Source organism: Patella vulgata, chromosome 9, assembly GCF_932274485.2.
Source record: "Patella vulgata chromosome 9, xgPatVulg1.2, whole genome shotgun sequence".
Classification (NCBI taxonomy): Eukaryota; Metazoa; Mollusca; class Gastropoda; family Patellidae; genus Patella; species Patella vulgata.
In genome coordinates this window covers 14,638,644-14,666,407 of record NC_065887.2, presented here as the reverse complement: position 1 = coordinate 14,666,407, position 27,764 = coordinate 14,638,644, and the positions used below count along the sequence as shown (strand labels likewise).

General features: G+C 37.0%; 1 protein-coding gene across 2 annotated transcripts in view; it reads right to left on the bottom strand.

Moving 5' to 3' along the window:
- Positions 1-27,764, bottom strand: part of LOC126831903 (integrin beta-1) — a 52,417-nt gene that overhangs the window by 18,461 nt on the left and 6,192 nt on the right. Inside the window, exons 1-7 of one of the 2 annotated variants that reach the window (XM_050562564.1) lie at positions 15,998-16,132; positions 4,906-4,985; positions 3,641-3,732; positions 2,977-3,087; positions 2,076-2,157; positions 1,629-1,769; positions 1,040-1,136 (exon numbers count right to left, since the gene is read on the bottom strand). In XM_050562564.1, coding sequence (XP_050418521.1) covers positions 1,040-1,136; positions 1,629-1,769; positions 2,076-2,157; positions 2,977-3,087; positions 3,641-3,732; positions 4,906-4,966 — 584 coding nt within the window. In that variant the 5' untranslated portion in view covers positions 4,967-4,985; positions 15,998-16,132. Of the gene's footprint in view, positions 1-1,039; positions 1,137-1,628; positions 1,770-2,075; positions 2,158-2,976; positions 3,088-3,640; positions 3,733-4,905; positions 4,986-15,997; positions 16,133-27,764 lie in introns of those variants that run through there. The other variant, XM_050562563.1, reaches the window with a different exon arrangement.

Here is a 27,764-nt window from a genome sequence, read left to right as displayed (position 1 = left end):
TGTAGGGATCGTCAACACTGGGATAATCGACGCTGGAGCAATGTGATGTTTTCAGATGAGTCAAGGTTCACTGTTGATTTTTTGGACAGACGTAGGAGAGTGTGGCGTCGTCGAAACGAGCGCTTCCAAGACGTTAACGTCATCAGACATGATCGATTTGGGGGTGGTTCTGTTATGGTGTGGGGAGGCATCACTGTTGCTGGAAGAACGGCTTTACATGTTGTTGCAGGGCGTGTTACAGGCCAGTACTACCGGGACAACATCTTGGCAGTCCATGTTGTGCCGTTCGCACGACGTCATGGCCGCCGTTTCATCTTCCAGGATGACAACGCAAGATGTCACAGGGCCAGGATCGTTACAGGTTACCTCCAACAACAGAACATCACCACATTACCTTGGCCAGCACTGAGTCCCGACCTCTCCCCCATCGAGCATGTCTGGGACATGCTTGGACAGAGGTTACGTCAACGTCAACAACGTCCTGCCAATGTCCAAGAACTTGCTGCTGCGTTGCAACAGGAATGGGACAATCTGGACCAAAATGACCTTAGACGTCTCATTAGGAGTATGCCACGTCGGATCAATGCTTGTTTGGCAAACAGAGGAGGATTTACCCGTTACTGACTTGGTTGTGATGCTGTGGTAACTTTGCTGTTTGACCCCGGGTATCATTTTACCCTTATAATGGTCAGTCTGTGCCTTACTTAGTCTAACGATCATTTGGAATAAATCGATGAATGTGAACTTCATTTCATTTTGTCATTTGTTTCTTCGTCAGTTTCATTAGGTGACTTTAATAACACTTAAAAATCAAATATCCCCTACTTTTTTTGAATAGTATATGGCCATTCGCCTCTGGCTCGCGATAATGGTTTCGATCCCTGGTGTGAGCTTATAAGACAAGAACAGTACATATACTATAATACCCCTCGCGTTGCCTCATTTAATTAGACCTAATTTTCTCCCCATCCCCTAAGGGGGATTTCTGGGGTCATTGCTTCAGTTATATCATAATTATACCATACAATCTCATACTTACATTTCATCAGTCCAAGGAATAAAAGGCATAGCTGCTTTATCTACAAAGTTTCCAAAACCAAGTCGAAAATTTTTGGTTATTTTTGACATACTGGCACCTATAATTATAAATACATAGATATTCCAAAACATGTAACAGGCAGTATGGCTGATGGTGATTTATAATAATGCTATTTAACTTTAGGACAGTCATACAAAACAATAAGCTCCGCTTGAGAACAGACATGAAGCCAGTTGACCGACATTTTAATTCCTAAATCACTATTTTAGTTGAACACACTTCCATTTTCACATTTAATTAAATCAAAAATAATCATTTATTCTTGCAAAGAATTAACCCGGATTAGTACACTATCTGTGTAATATAGCGGTCATTCAGTGCAGAGATCTACGCTCAAAGTAGATAGTTCTCTGTGTAGAGAGCATGTGGGCCAGTTTTCAACTGAAGTAAAATAAAGCCAATTCATCTTTCGACCGCGTTGGATTTTGCGGTATAAACGACTTCATCAAAATTGTAGTTAATTAGTCAAATGCGATTGAAAGGTTCGCAGTCAGTATATATATATATAGTCATTACCACATCAACTTACTCATGTCTTCAGCTAAACTAATCAATCTAGCTTGAGCATCTCGTTCACGTATCATTGAATACGACATATCTAACAGAAAATATATATCTACAGGATAATTCGCAGCTTGTTTAAATACAAGTTTTAAATCAACAGGCTGATCTGGAAAAAAAGAAAGAGAAATATTAATGGACATTAGACATTTTCTTCATAGTTAAGTGCAATAAATGTCTAGAGTGGGGTGTGACGTATCGTAGAAAATACTTTTTATGATTTCCACCCCAGATGGCTACTTGAGTGCAACGATGGCTCATTAACCAGGCTGAGTTCCTGCGTTCGATTAAAAGAAATTTGCTCGGGATTTTCCAGTCTGGTTACTCCTTGTTAGTGGAGCAGGGCAGGAAAATGATTCGAGTTTTCGTCAATAAGACCCCTAATTTCCCAAATCTTAAATTGCTTTAAACTTACTTGGACGGACTTTAAGGTTGATTTCTTGAGGTTGAACTTGAACGGGTTGCTTCCCTTTATCACCATCGACAACACCATCATTCTAAATGAGGGAAAAAGGCGTTTAAAATACAAACGTGATTTAAAGTTGATATAGAAGATATAAACCGTCTTTTATCACATTGGCCATCACCTCAATGCCCGGCTATATTACCAAGGGCAGCTAACAGTAGCGGACCAATTGGTGGGACAAGACAGAGATGATAAATTATTTGAATTGGTCATTAGTCAGGTTGGTGCTATTGTGAGTTTATTTTCTACCATTAATTCGTGGCAGGGGAAAATGCAAGGTCTATATTTTGTCTCAAACGACGTCAATATTTCAGGTCGCTTTGATTTGCGTAAAATTGACAGGTGTGATTAAATTTAATTTTGATTGTCGATTTGCTTTCTGAGAAATAGTGTTCAGCAATTGACTCAAAGTGAAATAAAACTTTAACCCCATAGAACTAGTCCGTCATTAATGACAATACCTCATTGGATATTGTTTTAACTAAAAAAGGATCAATGGCTTTAAATCTGTTCAAATCTCCCAGAATTTGTTATATTTAAAGCCTCCAATGTCCTAGTAAACAAATATTTGTTTCCTGATAGCACATTTCGTCAAACACAATTTTATTAAATACAGATCTATTATTCGTTCCGTTTTTTATACATTCGATGGCCTCCACTACACCGTAGTGAAGACATGTAAAACGAAATTTTGTACTTTAAACAAAGAAACCAAATTTTAAACTTTAAAAAAGAAGCGAAATAAGAACTGTGTTTTAATAAAACAGTGACAAACACAGAATCCGAGTGCGAATTGTCGGCTGTGCATACAACACTACTGAATGAATGATGAGTTTATTCAAAAACAAACCTTGACTAACTCTAGTTTATATTGTGGATGAACTATCTTATCTGTAGGACACGAGCCAGTCGCTTCAAAATGGTCAAACAGTTCACATCTCGAGGAATGGCGAGGAAAATTCTGAAATGGAACATAATAAAATGTTGTTTTTTGTATTGGATGTGTGATATTTCTTAAGAACAAAAAGAAAAAAAATTTAAATCAGTTAATTTTTCACTATCTATGCATACGAATTATTTCAAAAAAGGGCCCGGTTCACCACATATATTAGTCCGTGTTATTTGTAGCCAATCTCCCTATCGAATGACCCTCCCACGGCCACCTATCACCACCATTGCGTTTTTACTGAGTTTATAACCTATACCCGATGAAGAGGGTATGTCTTTACACTTTCAGCTAGGTTTGAGGCGGAGAGGTAACAGAATTAAGGGGTTTATTATGTATATTGACGACGCTACTTACAATGGGTGAAACTCGATCAAGCCTTAGAGGAATAAATCAACACATGCGGCTCGCGATTTGATAATAAGCGTTCCACTCAACAATAACTGACGAAAACGTAATGTCGGACAAGGATACGAGAATTAATATTGAAATGAAATGATTGGGTAAATTTATACAAGTGGTCTGTATCCTGAAATTCCACGCAATAAAACAGAGTTATTCCCCTTACCTCATCTGGACACCACGCGCATACACTTGCCGTCTGTATACATTCACCGCATGTTTTTACGTTAGCACATGGGTTACTTAATAATCTAGCAACTGAAATATTAGATAAAAATAACTTATGGTAAGTGCATTTTTATAGTTTTAGCAGTTTCTTAAAATAATATTACTGTTCTAAAATAGACCCACTAACCTGCCAAGTGTTTAAGCACAGTTTCGCTATTTTCACTCCGAGTTTCAAGCACCCCAGAGTCTATAATTATTATAAGATTTTGAATAAGTGGAGTAACTAAGGTTGCTTGGAATCCAGTCGTCCTTTCAAGGCTAATTTATGGTTATTTTTATATAGTATAGTTATGCACGGAAACAATGCAAAAGAGAGAGCGAGAGGGTCGGGGGGGGGGGGGGTTGTAACTTGTCAATTTTCACTACAGCTTCCTCTAATCCCAACTGTCAACGAATCACCCCATTATAAACATGAAAAAGCCAGAGACAAAATAAATTCATTTTCAACCCACGAGCTTTCTCCCTTCAAGTAACTGGGATTCTAACAGGGTTCACTATGTTCTTGGGTGCCTCTGCAACAGTCTCAACACATGACGTATTCGGAGACATTCCGACACCCTTGAATTAATATTATCCAGTTTCCTAACTATCCAAGTACAGATGACCCAACTTCACTTATATAACACCAACGAAAACAGTAGACACTCTTTGCAGATAACACCCTTAAAACGAGCCTAAATTATGCGTGATTTGAGCAAATACATTTACGTCAAATTAAACATACATTATGCAAGAGCTAAATCTGTCTATTGCAGGTCATTCTTTAGGCCTGAAATGTTATCTAAATTATTAATTAGACATTAATTAACTTATCCAGACCATAATCAACTCTAGATGGCATCGCTAGCCTGCGATCTTAAGTGGATTGTGAGCCGATTTACTGCATAACTTTCCTTCTCGATTAAACGATTAAATGGATAATCGAGACTATGCTGTTTATCGTACTGACATTAGTAATGATGACCGAGGCTAGGCAGAAATTTCATTCGCATAGTTCTCGGTTCATAGTGGATCAATTTGAATGAAATTTTCAGAAAATTGCCTTTACATTATCTAGTTTTTAATTATTATAGTGAGAACTGCCAACTCGTTATCGATTTATATTGAACGCATGTCCAGTTTACGTTGCTGTATTGAGACCAGTTCCTGGAATTCTGACAATAAAATGAGTCTAATGAAATTCAATGACACATAGAAACTTACTCTGTTCTTCTGATCTATGAACCAACACCAGGAGTAAACATAAACGAACCAGTTCCCTCATTATTCCTTTTTTTCTCTACCTGAAAACATAACAGAAAAAAAACAATACATAAATCACAATAGAATTAATAACTAGAAATGCAGTGTACGTAACTTCGATAAGACATTCACAACATGTTTCCATGATAACGGCGATAAGTGACATTTTTATTAAAGACTAAATCATATTGATAATCCCATAAGATAACTTGCGATAAATTTAACTTCGATAACCAAGACTAGCTTTGCGATCGAAATAACACCCATCCATTGCACGGTCAGATATAATCAGTTCTGATGCCCTAAAACCTTAAAGCCGTCGATCAGCATTTGAAGCACTTGTAATCCATTGAAAACCACAATCTTGTGAAAGTTGAATCGCCGCTATTATATGGATATCAGTTTGAATAGTTAAATTTCGTTCAGTGTTTACAAAGATATGTTGAATTTGTTAACCCCCCCCCCCCAACAAAAATAAAAGAAAAAACAAACCCCAAAACAAGTCTCTAAACAAAAAAGAACAACAACAATGCTCTACATGACATGCTTTTAATTTTAAACATCGGTACCACGAACAACATCCATGTCGTTTTCGTCCATTGTTCGACACGACAATACCCTGGTGTGTGTGTAGACAAAACAGGTGCTGATAATAAGATAAATACTGTAAGATAATCAATATGTGTACTTGATTTCACCTTAACATACTGTAAATAAATAATAAGACTGGGTGACAGCTAAGATCACCTCTTACAATTTGTGTAATTAAACATAATTTTATCTAGACAATCTCGCGAGGTACATTAGGATTGTGGATTTAAAGGTACTGCAGTCTCTTCAAAAGTTAAACGGGAAGGCCCGGGAGGATCCCCAGCCTCCCAAATAATTTGTGTCGAGTGGACGTTAAACTCCATATGTCTAAAAGACGATCCCATCCAAATAAATCAAACACAACTATTTTTTTTTCTACATGATCTCGAGATGCCACAAAATAATCTTTTTTTCTTGGTTTTTTGTTTGCGTTGTTGATCATGTACCTTTAACGTGAAATTTCAATAAGGTTGTTCTCAGATAATATTGTCCAGTCGACCTTTTTATTCACATAATCTTGAAGTATTTAAAAACAAGTCCCACCTTTATCTTTGATCTGAAGCATTAAGCAGTTGTCGTTTATATTTGATTAATTTACTGCTAATCGTAAAATTAGCCTATTTTTAGGAGGTTTGATTGTGGATTCAGTTTTTATCAAAGTAGTTATAACAGTCTCCTCTCGTGTGTTATCAGACAAATAATATTAAACATCTGCCTTCTTTCGACACTTAAGGTCTATTTTCACCAAGGAACCTCCATTTTGAAACAATGAGTGATGTCCGACGTCATCAACGTTGTTTTTGTTTTACTTCATACTCCATACAAATCTACATGTCCAACAAATGTATAATGATGATGTTTTGTACAAAATATAATTATATTTTGAACATATATGTACGATGATGTGTTGGACAAATGTATGATCGCCTGGACATGGCTTTAGAACTCTCTTCGTGTAATGTACATTAAAATAACTAGAAAACCATTAATAAAGCATAGGTTTCTGTTTGTACTTTCCCTTTAAGCTTTTAATAATTCATTTAAAAATATTCTTATCGTATAATCTTAATGACGTGGCCTACTTGATTCACATAAGGAAAAAAAAAGACAAGTTTCTATACAAATTCTATACAAGTAGCAATTATACTATAGTTCAGTTCATTAGTACAAATGCCTTGTTTACATAGCAACGGAAAATGTTGCACATTGTGTAAAAGATAAAACGATGTTTTATAAGAAACCTGGTCTTATTAAATTTTCATTCTAAATTTCCTGCTCGATCGATAATAATAGGCTTGTTGGAGTAATCCACTGTCGTGTCTTATTTCAGGTGTAATTCGAATGCCGGTTTAAATGAATGTTGTCATGCAGTTTAATTATTAAAATGCACATTTAATTGTGTAGCTACACACGCACGTTTAAAATGAGCAGATACTTTGATTTGAGTAAAAATAATAATAGCATAGATATTATGAAATGAGATACTTGTCTGAATCAATCTGAATAATGAGACGGGTCAATTTAATCAACGTTCATGTGCTGAATTGCATTAACAAGTGGGAAAACAGTTCACATTTGAATTCTTCGAGTGATAAAGATTGATAATAACCGCTGGCTGTTTAAATTGAAATCGAAACTTTAGTGAACAAACTGACTTCCGTTTAATATTTGGTTACGAAAAGTTAATCATATCAAGTTTACCTAATCACTAATCGAAATAACAATCAGAAAACTCAAGTCGACATGACACTAGTCGACTTATTTAGACATTTTATTTTGATCTAAACCAGTGAGGTACCGCTGAAAGTTTCCCAGAGGGTGGCGTTATCGTTTCTTGTCAGCCAAACCAAAATGTTTATAGATCTTCATTTCATTATTCTTACTTCACCAGCTCAAAAGTTTGCACTCTGTATAAACTCAATAAAATAACATGTACAATGAACATACAATTAAAAAAATTTAATTCAAACAATGCCGAGAACAGTTCTAAGAACTTCAAACAATGACGCTGGCTGAGTGGATAGGACGCTGGCTCGCTAGCCTGGAGTTCCGGTGTTCGATCCCTGCATTGGCCGAGAAAGTCCATCGAGATTTTCCGACTTCGTTTCCCCTTGTCAGTGATGCAGGAAGGAGGGTCTGACAAGGGCAGCTGTCTAGTTGTTCGGATGGGACGAAAACCGAGGTCTCGTGTATACATTGACATGCACGTAAACGATCCCTTGGTAATTGGAATTCGATATAAGAGTAGGCCATAGTGCCGCTGTCCGGGCAAAATTTCCCCCACAGCACACTCTATGACGTATGCCCGTCTTCATTAGCTCAGTTCGGAGCAGAACAGTAGGACGGTAAACCCCATTTCATTTCATTACAAACAGTGAACCGCACTATGTAATATGCTAACGGATGTGATTTGAATTATTGTGCAGCAAGATGCCCATAGAAGTAACACAAACATTCGAACGAAGCATTGCTGTCGTTTGAACCCCACTCTCCTCTAAATGAGCATAAATATGGTCTGAGAGCTTCGATTTTAACAATAGGCGTTGTCTCAAACCTGGACCCCGCCCCCACACCCGTTGTGTTCAAATTCCCGAACACACCAATGGATGTGTAACTGGACGTCTCAGTTATTGGGTGTATATTAATGGGTTTTGAACTTTCGTGGAGAAACAACATTGGGAAATCTAATCTTCCCTCTTTTTATTATTATTGTTAAATGTCATGCAATATTATCAATCAATGTAACAAATGTAGAAAATTCACTCTGGTTTAATTAACATTTGCAATAGGGTATCTCATAAATCAGGAAGGATGGCAACAACGTCTCAACATTTTATTAACATTTTGAGACTTAAATCTTTTAAATGTATTTCGTAGCGTAAAAATAAAACAGGGTTTAGCATCTTATTTTTCTTATTTTTAGCCCTAACAACGACCCACCCTTACGTCGATTTCTAACTGCTAGAGGATAGTTAAAGATGGATTATGTAAGCTTTAGATAAACTATAAGAGTTTCAAAATAGATAATTCAAAATAAATTATAATGAAAATTCCGTTTAAATTACCTTATTCTGAGCGAAGTTATCACTGTTTGACGTTTTGACAAGATGTGGCATACATTGTTTATTATCGTAACAACGTTAATTGTTAATCGTGACACCACCCCATGCTCTAGAGAGTTGATTACAGGCTTGCCATGTGAATAAATGTCTAAATAATAATTTATATAACATTTGAAGCCAGACAAAAAGACCTGCAATAGGCAGAATTAAAGCCTTTTTAATTTGCTGACAATAGTACGTCGGTGTTAGTGCCCAAGCTGAACGACCAGGGCTTGTCCTGGTTAGGCCTACATCCACGTACCGATAACAAATTATAAACAAGACTAAAAAACCCAAGGAACTCACTCGGCAAACACACGGAACATATCCGGGCCTTCCTGGTTAATGGGCTAGGTGCCATACTCACCGAACAACCGTGGCCATTTGTAGCTAGGGGCATATTAATAACACCACTCCTCTTCGTTTTGTTTCAGGGTTGGGTTGGGGCTTATATTTTTTAAATGTATCTGAATCACACAATGCAGACCCTGTAGTGTAGAGTGACATGGACGCCACCGGAATTCAAAATTTAGACAATCAATCCTCTAAATATCTCTCTCTGGATGCGGGTCAAGTAATAATATATGAGATACCGCTACCAAATAAGTATATATCATATTATGACAGTTACATCAGTCATATCAAAGCTGTTTTGGTTTTATGTGTGTAATTTAATCTATACAGCATTGATATTAAATCCAAAAATAACAATAATATGTCCATGTATAATGCGCCAACTTCCTTTCTGTCTAATAATATAATACTAACAGATAAGTGTTCAAGTCAGATTTGAATTGATTGACCGTGGACTTCAGTGGATGTTTGACTTAATATGACAAAACAAAGCTGTTATGATTTTATGTATTAATCCATAGTACATTGATTAATGATTGGTTAAAATACAAAAACTAAAATGATATTTATCATCGGACATTTAGAAAGATAAGTAAATATTGTATAATATGGAGGTTATTGCTATTAATTGATTACTTGTACGGAAAGCAAACAGTGTTTAATCATATTTCCGATCCGGTGTGTTTACCATCCGCTTTGTGATATATTAATCATACTTATATTATATTACATACTTCCTTCTTCTGAATGGAGGTGCTTAAAATATAATAGCGTAAATAAAATACTGATTATCAAACGAATAACACCCCAAACCCCAAATAAGATTAGTCTTAAAGGAGCCAAGTCTTTAACTCAATATCATCCACAGTCTTCGACATTGCAAACCCGACTTAATTGATCTAAACATGTGTCGATTGGAATAGACTGGAATTACACGACTCCAAAGACTGTCTTTCATTTCAGACTCTTCGCGTATTTTGCTGAACATAACTGATTAGAAATTACAGTAAAAACGAAAACCAGCGGCTGCCAGGCAGGATACGCCCACATTTTCGAGAGATGGATAGAAAACAAGCTAAAACGAAAGTGATTTTTCCTACAATCAAGGGCCATAATTCAGGAAATTACAATTTGATATGCGCAACTATCGAAAAGAACCAAGATCTTTGAGTTATAAACTTACATTTCAAGTTTCAACAAAATCGGATAAAAATTGTGACCTCTATAGGGTCCACAACCTTGATATACCATATTTTACGCAATTTGAGAACGCGGGGCGGCCATTTTGTCTGTCAGTTTTGGGACGAATTTCACGAAATTCGAAACTTAGGGTGTAACAGTGATATAATAATACGTTTTTTTAAATCGGATAAAAATCATGACCTCTATAGGGTCCACAAGCCAAAAAACGCGTTTTTACGTACAATCAGGGGCCATAATTCAGGAAGTTACGGTCCGATATGCGCGAAAATCGACATGAACCGAGATTTTGGGTTATAAACTTACATTTCAAGTGTCAACAAAATCGGATAAAAATTGTGACCTCTGCAGTGTTCACAAGCCAAAAACGTGATTTTTCGTACAATCAGGGGCCATAATCCATGAAGTTACGGTCCGATAGATTCCAATATCGAAAGGAACCGAGATCTTAGGGTGATAAACCTATATTTCAAGTTTCATTCAAATCGGATAAAAATTGTGACCTGTAGACTGTTCACAAACAATTGTGGACGGACGTCCGGACGGGCGTCCGGACGGACGGACAGGGGCGACGACAATATACGTCCACATGAAAATGTGGGCGTAAAAAAACGATTGAATGTACCGACCCATTTGTGTCCATTTCTAGGTGACAACGAATAGCGATTTAGCGTCTTTAAATTAATCATCACTGCTTTTTATAAAGGCGAAATGATATCAGGCTTTTCTGCACCGACTGGGCTAGAAAACCATGTTGTATGAAGACACTCTGTGCTTTATTTATAACAACTGACCATTTCCGTAGCATTCACTGACACCACATAATGGTTGTCTATTATGAGAAATGAATATGAATAAATAGTTGTTCAGTAAGTACCATTAGTCGATCATTATTGTAAAATAATTCAACTACACGACATTGGTTATCAATAGCCAAACATATTAGACATATATGAATGTTATATATGCAAATGCAATTGGGTTATAAGTGGTCAATGTCTGTCACAAATCATGGTTTGGCGTCCAAACATTGCGATGTACGGTTTCATATACGGATTTGTAGCATCTTTGGATGAATTAGACCCTATGATTGAATCATTGATCGATAAAAAACAATTGCTCTAAAAGCTTACGGACCATTCAATACTAGTCAAAACCATTTCATCTTGAAGGATGATGTCGTCATTATTACTATATTAGGTCATTCATACACCATGAATTTGTTGAGCGTGTTTGATGAATGGTACTACACGGCAAATCAAACATCGATGTATGTGGGCGCCTACTTGAATACCCCGTGATCTCACATACATATTATATTGCCACTGTAAGAAAATATAGAAATAATAACATAATATCAAAGGAGGAGGGATTCGTTCCTCTGGAGAATTGGTGTTTGATGAAACTACTATCTAGTACAACATCGCTGGCGCGAGAAATATTTCGAGAAAAAAAAACTGTTAATGGCGCTTTCTAGAATACATGTATATCCTGTGGCAATGACTAAAAGTCCCCATAAATGAAGTGAGAACATTACTCTCTTTGGGGCCCCCGATTCTACCATGCTCACATGTCCCTGCTCAGTCCATTATTGATCCCTTTCCCGGATTGCGCTAACTACCCAATTCCAAGATCGATCAGCATCGTAATCGTTAAACAACTGATGGCAATGTTCTGATACCTCTGATATTATAGATATAATGATTAGCCCCCAGTGTTACATGTACATATTATTACGATCTTAATCTTAGATTAAGCATAACCAATATAACTATCGTAATGGCTGACATTTACATGGAATACTCCAAGATCTTCAAATATATTTAGACGTAATGAATAAGACAAAATGTAGAATTACACCCAAAATATTGATTTTGGTGTACAAATGCAGATTTGGAACAAAGAATTAAAGATGCTTAATTCAGATCAATTGTTAATCTAGAAATTATCTCCTATCTAACAGCTTTAACTTCCGAATCCATGTTCTGGCGATCATTCGTTCATGGTGCTTAACGTCTGCTAGGTAGGTAATCTGCCAGAAAAGTTGTGTTTGAGAAACATAAGGAGATGGGGGGCAAGCAATTCGTCCGAGCGGTCACCCAAAGGTATGGTTATTCTGCCTGGACCACCTGAAACCAATTCTCATTTGAGCAAGTGTTGTACTTTTGTATTTATAATATCACAGGCTCCTGGTACCCGTATAATAATGTACAATAACGATTTTATAACTCAGATAAGATATGGTTCTCAGATTAATGTTAATCAATATAACAGTCTGTATCATATAACCCCGTATAAATATAGTCTTAATTAATAATATTCATGAAATCAGACATAAAAAGATAGAAGGGTATTACATACCACGTAATATCAGGATATTGATGGTTGACCTCATTTGTCGGGTTTCATATCATAAAATTAATGACCATATAAAGTATTTCGTTCTGTATACGATACGGAAACTCCCCAACATTTGATTTTCATAATTAACATTCGTTGTAATGGAAAATTAGTCTAGGTATGTACATCGTTTAATGAAAATATCTTGAATGCTTTCTGATATGCCCCAGATATATGCGGACGGATCGGGTCTATTTAAATATCCCTAACTTTGTTCAGCCTAATCTTATTTAAGGGTTATTTTACGAGCACGACAATGCGTATACGACACCTTGGTGTTTCGTCCTATATATTTTTATACACGTTCAGCAATAAACTATTGTTTAAACTACATAATCAATGAATCGGAAACTATGAATCTTTTATTTATTTCCCAGGGACCTATTTAAACATTTATGATGATGATCAACAGTAGAGGAATGTTATGGAAATCGATAAATATTTATGGTTACAACCATTACATAATAATGATGATTTGAACGACTTTTACATAGACATTGTTAATCGATGATCCTTAGTAATAGTAAACAGAAAAGAGGTGTTTTGAAGTGACTGAGACACACTGTGATATTCCTGGTTGGTGGTCGGTCGGTAGATGGGCCTAACCTCGTTGGTTTTTCACGGTTTCTACGGTTTTCTCCAACTGGCCGTGACCAAGCGAATTATTAAAATAAAGATATCAAATGTTAGAAACAAAATGGGCTAGTTTGTCTGCAGTATATGTCTCTCTCTCGATCCCCGTGTTGGCTGAAAATGTTTTGCGGGATTTTCCAGTGATGTTTCCACTCGGTAGTGGTGAAGGATGAACGACCTAGCAAGGAACCACGTCTAGTCATTCGGATGGGACTAAAACCCGGGGTCCTATGTACAAAATTCCATGCCACTTGACAACTGAAATTCAAAATAAAAAGAGAGAGAGATAGAAAAGGGGTTCAACGTCCACTCGACACAGAATTCAAAATAGAGCACACTGCTGGGAGACCTCCAACCCGTGACAATCATGTCGGGAAGGCGGTGAAGGGGGACTACCTCCACAGTCCTCATGCTTTCATAGCCCCTGTTTTATGCGTCTGAAACTTCGTTACAGTAAGAGGTATACTTACCTCTTTACACAGAATTGAAGAATATCGATATAGAATTATGGTATTGTTGTGCGAGCGTGACTAGAACAGTAGATATTGTAATAAAACTTAAAGAGAAACATCAATTTACATCCACTAACATAAAACTGATAGAATTAGGATACATCGACTTTTATTGACCCTGAAGCTTTTCTTCCTGGTTCTTGATGAAAATTGAAACAATACTTGTTCAATATTGAAGAGAAATGAAATGGGGCTTAAAGTTCTACTTTTCTGTCTCGACTGGGCTAATGAATACGGGTCTATGCCCTGCAGTGTGTTATGAGGGTGTTATATCCTACCCGTATATGACCTGGGTTTTCGATAATGTTTCCGAGAAGCGTTCACGACCAATACAGGGAGGATATTCTGGACCCCGCCCCCCCCCCCGCCGGACTGGACTATGAATGCCCTACTCGTATATGGCCTGGGTTTTCGGTAACGTTCCCGAGAAGCGTTCGCGGCCAATACAGGAATCAGATTCTGGACCCCCCCCCCCCCACACACACACACACACACACACACACTCACACACAAACCCGAAGACTAGCGAGCAAGCGCCATACTCACGAACATCGATATCGCCAAGGCACACCAAATTGGGTCCATCTGATTGCTCAGTGGTTAAGAAAGTCAGACCGGAGACGTCTGTGTCCTGGGCAAATTGCTCTAGGCAGTTGTGAATTGCCTCCTAAAAGCACTTTTACTTTTATTCAGAACAGAGATTTACTAGTGAATGAAGTTATGTGAACATAGTATTTCATCAACGTAGATCTTGTATAAATATTTGAGCTGCATCGGAAATCGATAAACATGACTGAAGTCAAGACACATAACATAAAAATAAACTAGAAACGTCATGTAAAGGTATTAGGAGTATTTTGACAAATTATTTATATAAATATGTCAGAATGCTTGCCCTTTCATGTGTTTATATAACAAATACAAGCCATGTTTAGACGTAGCATGAAGGTCATGAAGTTGTATTTAAAGGTCCATATCGGTATTTCGTTAACAAGTAAACTGATGGTGAATTACATCTTTTAAACAATAGGTGGGATTTGACTTTAGAATTTAACCTTTTTTGAAATGGCACAAATTCAGTCAATTCAATCCCAAGCTTAAGGTGAAAACCTAAAACCTAAGATTCCCCCATCCCACTGCAACGAGGCCCCCTCCATCCCCCCTCTCTCTCTAGAAGTATTTTGAGATTATGAAAAGCGCACTCGAATTGCCCCCCCACCCGCGTTTTCTCATATCACACGGAGTTGTCCTTGTGGCAACTTTTAGTATTAAAAGTAAACGGTTATTATATAAATATTGTAAACCAGATAGTTATGTGATATACACAGTATACCTCTAGGTATGTACGTGTATATATATCTTATTGTAGGTATATATCAGTGTATCCAGTATACTGTAATACCAATATGTCATATTACAGGTACATGTATTAATCGATGTAGCCGCTACTACTGTATATACATATGTATAAAACACGTGACTGACATGTTACACACGATTGTTTGTTATATTACATAAGTTTTGAAACGAGTACCCTCTTTATAACGCTGTTTATTATAGGTACAATGTCAATTTGTTACGAAGAAACACTACGGATCTAAATTTGAACGGTTTGTTATAATTTTGGATGAAAATATAGGACCCACATAATAGGAAATATTCTTCTTATAAAAAATACGGATTTTGAGGGGAAACTGGTTGGCCGAATGGTCTAACGCGTGCGCTCTAGACTATAATTTCTGTCATTGGTTTGGTTTTGATCCGAAATTTGTTCGTGAAAAGGAGTAGGGACGCCTGCCCAACCTTCTGGGTTTTCTCCGGGTCCTCATGCCCCCCCCACCTCTACGCGCTAACGAATTATTGAAACAATATGTTATTTTCGACGAAATGAATTGTTGAGTGGACCCCCCCCCCCCCAAATTCTCTCTCTCTCGCTCTCTCTCTCTCTCTCTCTCTCTCGCTCTCTCTCTCTATCCCAGCTTATAACGAGTAACATACAGTAATAAGTTTGATATGACCGAAGCTACAACTTTAAAACATATGTGTGTATACCTTATAGGTAAATACATACATGTGATTCAGACAAACAGTGTGTTTCAACGGTGACATGTCAAACGTGTTTATCATCAAAACACACATATCTATCCACACACGTCACAACAATGAACAGAACACTCGACCTGTCGGAGATAACCTTCATGTTTACCTGAGCGATTCGTCTCTAAAATAGCTAAATAATCGTTTTAATAGAAAACACCTTACCGATCTAGCATACTGGGTAGTCCTACTGTTAAAACATCAGTCACAAGAAGCTTTTGAATCGGTTAAACGTTCCTTATTGACCGGTCATAGTCGAGTCATATACCACACTAGTTCATACTCCGTATCGGAGAAACAGCTGGCAGCCAAATGGCAAGCAGACAGCATACCTTTCTATGTTGAATTATCGTCCTTGAATCAATGAAAAAATAACAAAGCTGTGACTTTTTAAGCTGGTTTCGGACATTCCTTTGGAATTTGAAACCAGGAATTTCAACATGATCCTCATGCCAGGAGATATTTACCATGACCAGAATGGATAAAATTTGATTGAGGGGTCATAGTTTTCATGCTTGACATGACAGGATTTAAACCATGAATATAGCATTACTAACTTGTTCACTTCGATTTGAGCCTATTTAAAACCTATTTTTATCTATTAATTTGGTAATGGGCCAGGGTTAAACAACAACAACGTCTTATTACTGAAACAATTATTTGTTTTTCCTTCCATGCCGCTACACTTAACGATGCACTGCATTCACAGACAGAAAGTAAATAGTGCATACATGTTTGGTACAAATGCTCGACTTCACCTTTTGTAGGCTAATACAATACATTACAATACAATATTTGTTGCACCGGAGAGCACACAATAAAAACAGAATCAGTTGAAAAAAAAAACCTTTCCCTGGTCCTATTATTGGCCTTTAATTTTGAGGAGCACTGATTTATTAAAGCATTATCAATTGTTTAACAACAGAATACGCGTACAAAGCTCTATTAAGAAAGCCCTATGTCAAATGATAATGGCTATTTACCGTGCGTCTACCTCGATATGGACAACAAACGTATTTAATGGGCGGTCATTATGGGATTGTTCGAATTATCTCTTCGGCTCAAGTAGACATCTCGGCTCAAGTTTCACGGCCCTAGAGAACAGATTTACCTTACAGCGTACCTGACAACGAGCGAAAGAAGTTAATCCCAGAATAACCAGTTTCCACATGTAACCAGTGTACAATACATACCTGTGTTTGTATTAATGGATCATGTTCATAAATTTATTAATAAAAAGGTGATAAGATGGATACTGATGGGACTTAATGGCTCATTATGTCTCTAACCGTCTTGGGAGTCATGGTGGATCAGTGAATAGGGTGTTGGTGCATTAACCAGGGAGTTGCACGGTTCAATCCCGGAGTTAGCCAAAAAAAAAAAACGTTCCCCGGGAGTATCTAGCGTGGTTTCTCTTTATCATATGGATTGAACGAAAACCCGAGGCCCCGTTCATACAATGGCGTGCATGTAAAAGAAACCTTGACAGTTGGAATTCGAAATAAGAGTAGGGTGTAGCGACCCTGCACAGAACAAATTTCCCTCATGCAGTATGCCTGTCTTAATTAACCCGGTTGGTCATGCAGTAAATTAGGACGTTAACCCCCATTTTATTTCATTTCTTATTATGTCTCTAATCGCCTTTCATATAAATATTATGCCACCCTCTCTACATTATACGGGAAATTAATAATCTCACTAGATTAGTATACTAAAATACTATTAAGTATATAAACACCATCCACTTCTCAAACCTGCCGAGTATAATTATAACGACAAAGATCACTCAAAAAGAGGGATAAATGGAGTTTAACTCCAACCGATACAAGGTATGTCATTTCTACAAAATGCAAAGTACATGTATGTAACGACAAAGATATCTCAGAAAGAGAGAGAAATGGAGTTTAACGTCCACTTAAATTACACACTATGTTATGGATGAAACTGAATACGACGGACGAAACCCACGAGGCTAGACAGGCCTGGGTTCTACACTACGTAGCTTGACACTTTGACAGACCTTATGATTGAACCGCAGACGCTTATAACCACGCTCTTCGCTCAACTTTGTAATACTGAGATATAATTTTTAACATATTCACGTCATTTTTTTTATGTTTTAGATGTCATATTTTTGTATAAAATTAAATTAAATTTTAAATAATCGGGCTGACTGAGGTATAAGTGCAGTTATTCGGGAAATGCCCTACTTTTCTGCACTAACCGAGCTAATGAAAACATGATATCCAGGTATGTCGAAGGTTATAATCTACACCCAAATATTTAAACTGGGAACATACATGTATATGATAAATTTTAAATTAAGGTGCGCTACAGAAAATGAAAAGATTTCACATTTTCTTTCTTCTTAAAAGGACATAATTAAAGTTAACATGGCAGTTAAACTTCAAAGAACACGTTCAATATTTGCCGAATCGCTTTCTCAAATTGCCCTCTGTAAATGGCCGGTTTGCCTTCATTGGGAGCTATTTTATTATGTATACACAGGAAGAATAAACGAAATTACAACCCAATGTCTACTCTAGCGCTCTTCAAACACCGACACAATTACAATATAACGTTGTGTCCCAGGCAACGGAGTTTTAGATATTTGACATCGTCGAGAGCTACATCGTTAATACCAGATACATGTTATCAGTTTATTTTTAATGGTGACAGTTATAGGTGTTCGTATAATTTTTGATATATATTTCGTAGTGGACATCCTCACTTAAAGGGCCAATCTCGATTATATTTTGGAGAATAAAACTGCTTAATTTTGCTTTAAAAGTCCGTAAAATCCCCTGCCTTTATAGGACCGAGCAACTAACTCAATATACGTGATACGTTTTCAAACAACTTAAACTTGTTAGTCTTCATCTGGAAATGGAGACCGGTGTCCCAAGTTGTATTATGCAGTGTCTGGATAAAACCAGATTTTTAGTTTATAAAGATAAGGTGTAGGTGAAATTTACCTTTCGTTATCAAGTACAGCACGTGGGACATGTACTGCATAGACCTCTAAAGGAACGGCAATAGATTATCAGGTCACCCAACGAAAAAATTGACCTGAAACCTTAAAAGGGTTACGTGTTCGGTTAAACGGTCTTGACGTTGACGTCCAAGCGCCTCAATATTTTGAGCTGAAATTTTGAGACAAGGTAAATACACCATTCCTCTATATTTTAGAGCTTAAATTTCACACATACACAAACTTTTATATCTACGACTCTGTTAAAATCGGGATGGTCCCTTTAACAGGCGAGGCACGTTTAGAACGTTATAATTTCACTTAATCAAATTATGTTAGCGCCACATCTTCATTTTTGCTGGCTTCAAATGTTATACAAATTATCTAGATCATCGGAAGGCGGAGCTATTGAATGGATTAGAACATCCGCGTCATTTAATAATTTATCTTAAAATAGATGGTCATGATTTTGTTTATTATTACTTAACAATCGCGACTATCTTGTCAAAACATCAAGCACTCATAACTTCGCTCACAATAAAGTCATTTGACTTTATAATATGTTCATTTTACATTATCTATTTTTGAACAATTACAGAAAGAACTGTCATCTCTTTATCCAAATCTTACATAATGCATCTTTAAGAGACAGCGTCTTAGTGAAGATGATCATCTGTATAAATTACCATGCTGATAGTGATAATATATTAATTGTCTAACCACTAGTGACAATATATGACACCAATAAAAATACATCACTTAGATAGCCACAGGCTAAATAGAAATATATAAAACCATTGTTATTGCCCCGCTATGTCATATATCTTGAACAAAACAACAAGCGCGGATACAAGATATTTTGGGAATTAAGTCCGGACAAACACTAAAAACTAACATACTCACTTGAGAGATTTTTTTAGTAAATACTTCGTTACCTTTTGGATTAAAAGGGCACTAGAAATATTTTGCCTGTGTTTGTGTGTGATGATCCGCCTACCGGGATTTGTCCATGGTTAGGAACAGCGTGTAGTCTTTTGGATAGAACAAAAAATAAAAGTGTAGCAGTATACTCGTTTGCGTCCAAATAAAAGAAACGTTGTAACTCGGTGACGAGTAGGTGGAATTAAATGCCACTGCCCGCGCAATACTTTCCTAAAAGCACCGTTGATGCAGAAAAGTAGGACGTTAAACGCCTGCTCATTTCATTTAGAATATATGTGAAAAGTCATGTTGTAATGAGTATACGATATATTAATATATAACAGTATTGATAAAACATTATGTGAAATATCACGACCGCATGTATATAATAGTAGATAATATAACTAGATGAAAGTCAAAATCAATGTTCTTCCAGATAATTACAATATCATGAAGAGCTTATAGTGTGGTCAGATTAGTTCGGCCATATTGGTACGACATAACTGTAATCAATAGACACCATTACACACCCAATAACGACTTCCAATCTAATCTTATATGACGGGAGCATCGATATGGAATTGAATTGAACTATATTCATAATACCCAATGCCATCACCTGTTGCTTGGTCATTAAATACGTCGATTGTTAATCAGTTAAGCAGTAATGGAATCCCTCGATAAAATGTTATATGGTCGTTTACAGCTTTTTGATAGACATATGACATTCAATATCTAGTGGTGATTTCATCTAGATGCATGGTAAAACATAACTGCACTTGTTCCACTGCCTGTTTTCATTAACCCAGTCGAGGCAGAAAGGTTATACGTTAAACCACATTTCATTTCTGTTCATTTCTTATTCCACCAAAACAAACATTCCTTTGGTAATCCAGGTCGTTAGCCCATAAGACAGACCAAACGTATTCATAAAATACGAAGTACCTCGATTGCCCATGGGGATAATACACCTTATAATAAATCAAATCCGAAAATGAACTTCGATCAGAAAAAAGATGTTAAATGCTACTATGTTTTGCGAGATAGATAAACTATCCTACAACAGGCTATCTCTTTAAGTATTCTGAACGAGAAGTGCCACAATATGACTTTATGTAAACTTTGGCCACATCGAAGATGACGATGATGCAGTTTTGATTTCAACATTAATTATTAGTTTCTAAAAATATCAGAAATTCGTATTCAAATAATATCCCTTTATTAATATTTTCATTAATTGTCAACACATCATTTTTTAAATATTCAACAAGGCAAGCTTTATCGTGTCTCAGTTCGGTGTTCCAAATGAACCTGTGAACCTTAAACATAGGAAAAAATCATTAATCATTAATCATAAAAAGTTCATCAATCTATTTTGATTGAAAAGTGATACTTTTTTGAAAGTGGAGATTTTTCCAGCGACAAACATAGCCGTGGTTTAAATTGGAAAACGGTTTTAATTAAGATACAAAAAATAATGCCCTAGGCAGTTCAGATAGCCACACATCACTGTTTGCGGTAGCTATATATTCATTGACTGTCAACAAGTAAACAATAGTGTACATGTATAGGTAGTTGACAGGGTCAGGGGGTCATGTTTATCCAATTGAACAGCTTGCAGACACACGCAGTGCTGCTCTTTGTATACCCTCGTTCCAGATTTTATAGAGTATACACTGGGTGCACATTTAAAAGGACCATCCATGGCATGTGCCAACAGTAGGAATAAATCCCGCTCATGTTAGCCATTACGGCGAAGCAATTAAAGGACACGATTGTGTTTTAACCACTTCTAATATCAACAATAATATGTTGCAGCGTATTATCAAAGACGCTAAATAGCTTCATTAATATTTACTGATGGTAGACGGGGTGTGAATACATTTATATTCATCTGTATATACGGATACAAACATACCCCCCCCCCCTCAGCCCTACAGCTCCACCTCTTTATTTTTCGAATCCCCGGTTGTACGTGGCAAGGAGTAGGGTCGGCTGTCCAACCTCGTGGGTTTTCTCCGGGTCCTCCGGTTTCCTCCCACTGCTAAAGACCCCTACGCGCAAGCGAATTATGTAAATAAAATTAAACCATATGTTAGTCCCAAAATGACCTAGTTTGTGTCGAGTGGACGTTAAACCCCATTTCTCTCTCTCTCTCCACCTCTTTATTACTGCATCAGCGTAATATATGAAATAAAATGGGTTTTAACGTCCTACTGTTCTGCTCAGACTGAGCTTTGAGAAAAGTAGGTGGAAACGCCATTGTCTTTAACAGGTGTATCAGGTTCGAAATGCGATCTGTGGTAGAAAGTAGAAAATTAAGTAAGAGGGGAAATTGTTATCTAAAAGACATTTTCATTGGGGAAACCAATTTGAAAAATCTACACCAACTTAAACTCGTTTGAATTTTACTTTCATGGACATAATTTCTATTTTCTACATTCAATGTTTTACTTTTGTCTTTGACTTTCTTCACCCGACTTTACTCCTCATTTCTTCCACGGATTTGAGGAGAGAAAACAATGATTAAACATACATTATGCAAGAGCTAAATCTGTCTATCGGAGGTCTTTCTTTAGGCCTGAAATGTTATCTAAATTATTAATTAGAAATTAATTATAATTTCTCAAGACCATAACCAACTCTCGATGTCATCGCTAGCCTGCGATATTTACTGGATTAGGATCCGATTTGCTGCTCAACTTTCAGTCATGATTTCATCATGAAATAGATAATCGAGACTATGTCCCGACTTTAGTAATGATGATCGAGGCTAGGCCGAATATTCAGTAGCTAAATTCTCGGTTCAGAGTGGACCAATTTGACTGAAATTTTCAGCAAATTCCCTTTACATTATCTAGTTTTTAACTATTATAGTGAGAACTGTCAGATCTTTATCTAATCTCCCATAATGTATCTTTAACGGCGTATGAATTATTTCCCTAATATGTCAGTCGGTAAAATAAACCTGCGATAGATAATCGTGAGTAGAAAGTCAGACGTTTCTCGGCCAACACCTGGACCGAAATCCACATTCCATTATATAAATTAATTTTAGAACGCTACACAAATGATCATATTAATAGCATAATCACATTAATCAACCTAATTGGAAACTATCTTTTTTGTGTAGATCTACTATCAAATAACGCTATTTTAATATACCTAAAGGTCAGCTAAAATTAATCATTTTCTTGACAAATATTGTCCTGAGGGAACCATAATTCGATCGTTTTCTCTGACCATAGTATCATTAACTTTAGTAATTATTATAAAACGTGTATATAACACGTTTATAAACAACATAGTAATTGAGTAGGTGGGTAAACAATGTGTGAGCTAATGAGAAGAGGGCATATATTTTATGGCAGAATTAGTACACAATATATAATATGTGTGATTATCATCATCGTATTGAACCATCGTCGCGATGATAATATGGGTTTTACGACGGTGCTAATGGGGATGTGACAAAGGTGTGTTGAATATATCTAACATATGATCCGGTTATGGTAGTATCGTTGCTGATGATAAACCGATAATAAATACGATCATGAAGAAATGTTCAAAATGTTATGGGGGTTAACGTCCTGTTTGTCTGTTCCATCCGGGCTAATGAAGACGTGCTCGGACAACGGCGCTACGACCTACTCTTATTTCGAACGTCAACTTTCAAACGTTCTTTTACGTGCATGCCATGTTTACATATGACCTCGACTTTTCGTCCCCTCCGAACGACCAGACATAGTTCCCTGTCAGGCCCTTAGTCCTGTTTTTCTGGCACAGAGAAAACATGCAAACAATCCGGAGAACCTTTCACGGCCAACGTTCCACATTTACTGGTCTATTTGCGTTATATAAAATAGGGTAGCGGACGTAAACCCCTATTGGGAATAGTGAGTGTGGGATGGCCGCGCGGTCTAATGAGGTAACTGTATATTATAAGTTCATGGATTCTGAGTTTGTGTAAATGAATTATTGAACCCAAAATATATGTTAGTCCCTAAATTACCTAGTAAAGTGCGGAGTGAGCGTTAATAGCCTCTCCGTGATAACTAACAGAGATAGCCCAGTTCTCCTGCAATACTTTAATCAAGAGAATGGTTTGATGAAGGCTGACCTATTAATGGTTGGATTTCTCTTCCATTGATTCTACAAGGATCGTAATGTTGTTTGTAGAGATAAGTTTTATTCCAGGCACGAACTGAATACACACATTCTACGATCATTATTAGATGTGAACTCTAACGACTGAACTCTTTATCAAAGGAGAATAAAGCCCTTCTGTGATAATGGCGACAAAATTCCTTCCTTTTGACGTATTTCTATAAATCACTAACTTTATCAGAACTGGAATCCTCGTATTAATTGTATCAGATGCAGTCAAAGACCCATTTTTATCGGTTTTGTTTTATGGTGTTTAGTGTTGCCTGTAGTCGATGAGATACAAACCCCACTATTCAATTTTGTTATAATTATCAAGAACGACTATATGAAAAGGCATTCGCCATAAAAATTATTGTCTGGTTGGGAAACCTTATAAAAAATATAGATTACAGTTTAGTTGCAAAGAGAGGGAGAGAGAGAGAGAGAAAGAGAGAGAGAGAGAGAGAGTGGACACACACTAGGTCATTTCGGGACTAATATATGGTTCAATTCTATTTCAGTAATTCGTTTGCGGGTAGGGATCTTTAGCAGTGGGAGGAAATCGGAGGACCCGGGAGAAACTTACAAGGCTGGATAGGCAAGCCTACTCCTGGTCACATACAACCGGGGAATCGAAACCACGCCAGTAGATCTTATGGTGCATTCACGTATGACACAGTGGACTCGAACAGCTGACCCTATAATAAAATCATTTGATTGATAACCGCCTGGTATGGTAACCATTGGCTATTGAGTGTCCGTATGTTAGTCGTACGATTTAATCAGTATTGAGCTTGTTTACTGTTATATGCGATGCGGTCTTCCTGTACTTACCGTCGTTAAATGTGTCAGATGTCTATTTAATTATATATGATGATTCCCAATCGTAGACAGGAACTTGTAAATGACCCAAGCGTGTTTGTGTGGTTATTGTAACATGAAAAGTCGATACGTTAAGATAGCTAAGATGTTATTTTGGGAAATTGTCTGGTAATTACAGATAGCCTAACTGTAGTCCAGCACGTTGAACAAACCCAGTTTAAACGAATCATATATAATTGAAATAGGAAGACAAACGAAGCCGAGAAAATGAAAATTGAATAACGGAAAAGAGATACATTTATAATGTCATTTTTAAAATCACAAGCAATTACGTAAATAATGGTATTGAAAACTTAATATTTCCTGCTTTTGACAAAAGTCACATGTGTCAACCGCATCTCTTTCCGTGCAATAAACTCAGTCACTGACTCACTCACCCACCCACAAGAAATTGTTTTCGCTTACTCTTTACCGAATTCCAACTGCCAAGGACTCTTATACGTATACGATACCGGGGTAACGGGTGGACCTTGGGTTTTTGTGACATCCAAACCACTAGATGCTTTTCGGTTTCATGCACCAACGACGGGGCGGAATATTCTTGTCCAACATGCATCAATTCGATCAGACACTTAAAATAATCTTTAAGTGACATTTGGGAAACACATTTTAATACAGAACACAGTTTTTATGTTTGTATGTGCTTGATAACGATAAGAGGATACTTGTCGAAACGTCGTGCTTTTAGAATAAACCAGTGATTGTTTCCCATAAAAAAACTGTGTTCTGTTAATCGACACTTTCAACTAGGGAGAAGTTGAGAGAACCCAATCCATGAGCTACACCTGCACTTAAAAACAATTATTCACATGTTCAACCACTTTATCGTTTAATAAATTACCTGTAGGGCAGCCACGATAACCTCGTAGCTAACGACCAAATAAACATCCAATTAAAGGCGCAGCTAAGATATCAGGTTCTAATGACTCGTTTAATTGTTTTTGATAATAAACAGCAACGTTCTTTGGAGATTAATAGCTTGGTCTAACAAAGGTGGAGAATGTACGTTAAGTTAGGCGTGTGGCGGATATCTCACGATAATCAACTAGCATGGCATCAGATCATCCTTTATCTGTTCTGGGCAATACGTGCACCAACCTGGAGGTCGCGGGTTTATCCCGGTGCTGGCCGAAAAAGCTCCCCGGAAATTTCATTTCCCGTAGTGCAGGACGGAGTGCCTGACAAGGAACCGTGTCTAGTCGTCCGAATGAGACGGGAAACAGAGGCCCCGTGCTCACATTGGCGTGCAGTGTAAAAGCACCCTTGAAAGTTGAATTCGAAATAGGAGTAGACCGTAGTGTCGCTGTCCGGGCAAAATGTCCCTCATACCACACTGTATGGCTTCGATGTGCCCGACTTCATAGCCCGGCCCATGCTGAACATTAGAACGTTAAACTCCATTTCATTTTATTTCATTTCGTTTGGTTTAATTTTCCTACAGTTGTTAAGTTCTAACATTATCATGTCACGGTATGATTAATCTTTCTACAATCTGTGCATGGGGAAGGAGTAAATGTTTGTCTTGCACTTCAGTAACCTTTAACGTAGTACATTGCAAGTGACAATGTTTAAATAGCGACATTAAGAGTGCAGCGTACATACATATTTTTATGATTCTGCTCAGGTATGCCATTGTATTTTGGACAGATTATGTCAAATATATAGATGTGGTTAAATGCTGAAAACCCATTTAGTTAGTGGTAAACCGAGTCATTTTGTTTAAGTCTGAAATGACAAATAAAGTTCCAACTGTTTTTGATGCCTGCATACGTATAGTAGGTGAATCGACGACTCCAAGACATGCGGCTAAAATAGGAACATGACAGTCAGTTGGGTCTATTACCTTGTCACACCCGACCGGACGTTAATTTGTTAATCAATCAAGGAACATTTTGCATGTCGATTTCTAATTTAGAACTGAGCAATAAAAATAATATAAAAACAAATGCTACAGAAACCTAGGAAATGCGAAATCTACTTTCGCTGCAGTATGAAATAAAGGAATAGAAAAAAGGCAAACAAATGGGCTTGTCGATAAATGTTTTTGTGTAACGGCGTAAGTGAGCTGTTATAATGTTATGTCGTTGAATGTGTCTTGAAGGTGCGGCCTGTACAAACATTTTAGTCCATTGTGTTTTATCTAACAAGTAGGATAAAGTTTAACTCAACTCCTTTATATACTAAGTATAACATTACATTTACCGTAAGATTTCAAATAAATACTTGCTCATGAAAAACCTGCCGAAAGGAATGACAATAAATGACTGTGTTCTCTGAGCAAATAATTAGATACAAATAATATCAAGCACACTTTATTCTAACTCTTCGTCTAAACACAAAGTCCAGTGGATGAATTGGGTAAACTGCAAAGTTTACTCACTACACGACTCTGTTTAGAAAGGCGAAAAGTAGATCATACAATCTAATAGGATTGGATCATATAATCTAGAGTGTAGGTGGGGTGGTAAGCTATCTTTTCCAGTACTCGTGGTTAAATGATGAATTTGTCAAATGCAGCTTTGATTAAAGTGCAATCTGATTAAAACACAGATCCAATTTCGTTTCGTTTTTATTTCGATTTTACTTGTCTTTACTACACTTGGATCTGGAAGCGTTGTTATTTAACTCGTGTTCTATTTGAAATGGGGGGTCAGCCAATCAAATGGTCTGTCGAATCGAGCGTTTGACCTTTTTTGCGCGGAACTGTGGGTAGACATTAGCGGCAATAGAAATCAAAACAAAGCAAAAGTAGATAAAAAAATACATGGCGGTCGCTAATTGGTTAATCGAATGACTGACGTAATCGGTTCAAATGTCGCTTGCTTGGTACCTGACGTCATAGATGGTGAACTCCCACTATAACTTGTTAGATCTACATGTAGTGTAGGCCATCGAAAATATAAAAAAACGAAACGAAATATAAATCTACATTTTAATTAGATTGATTAAAGTGAGAAGGATAACTAATCAAATATTTCTCATAAACCATTTAGTAAACTAAACACCTTTGCA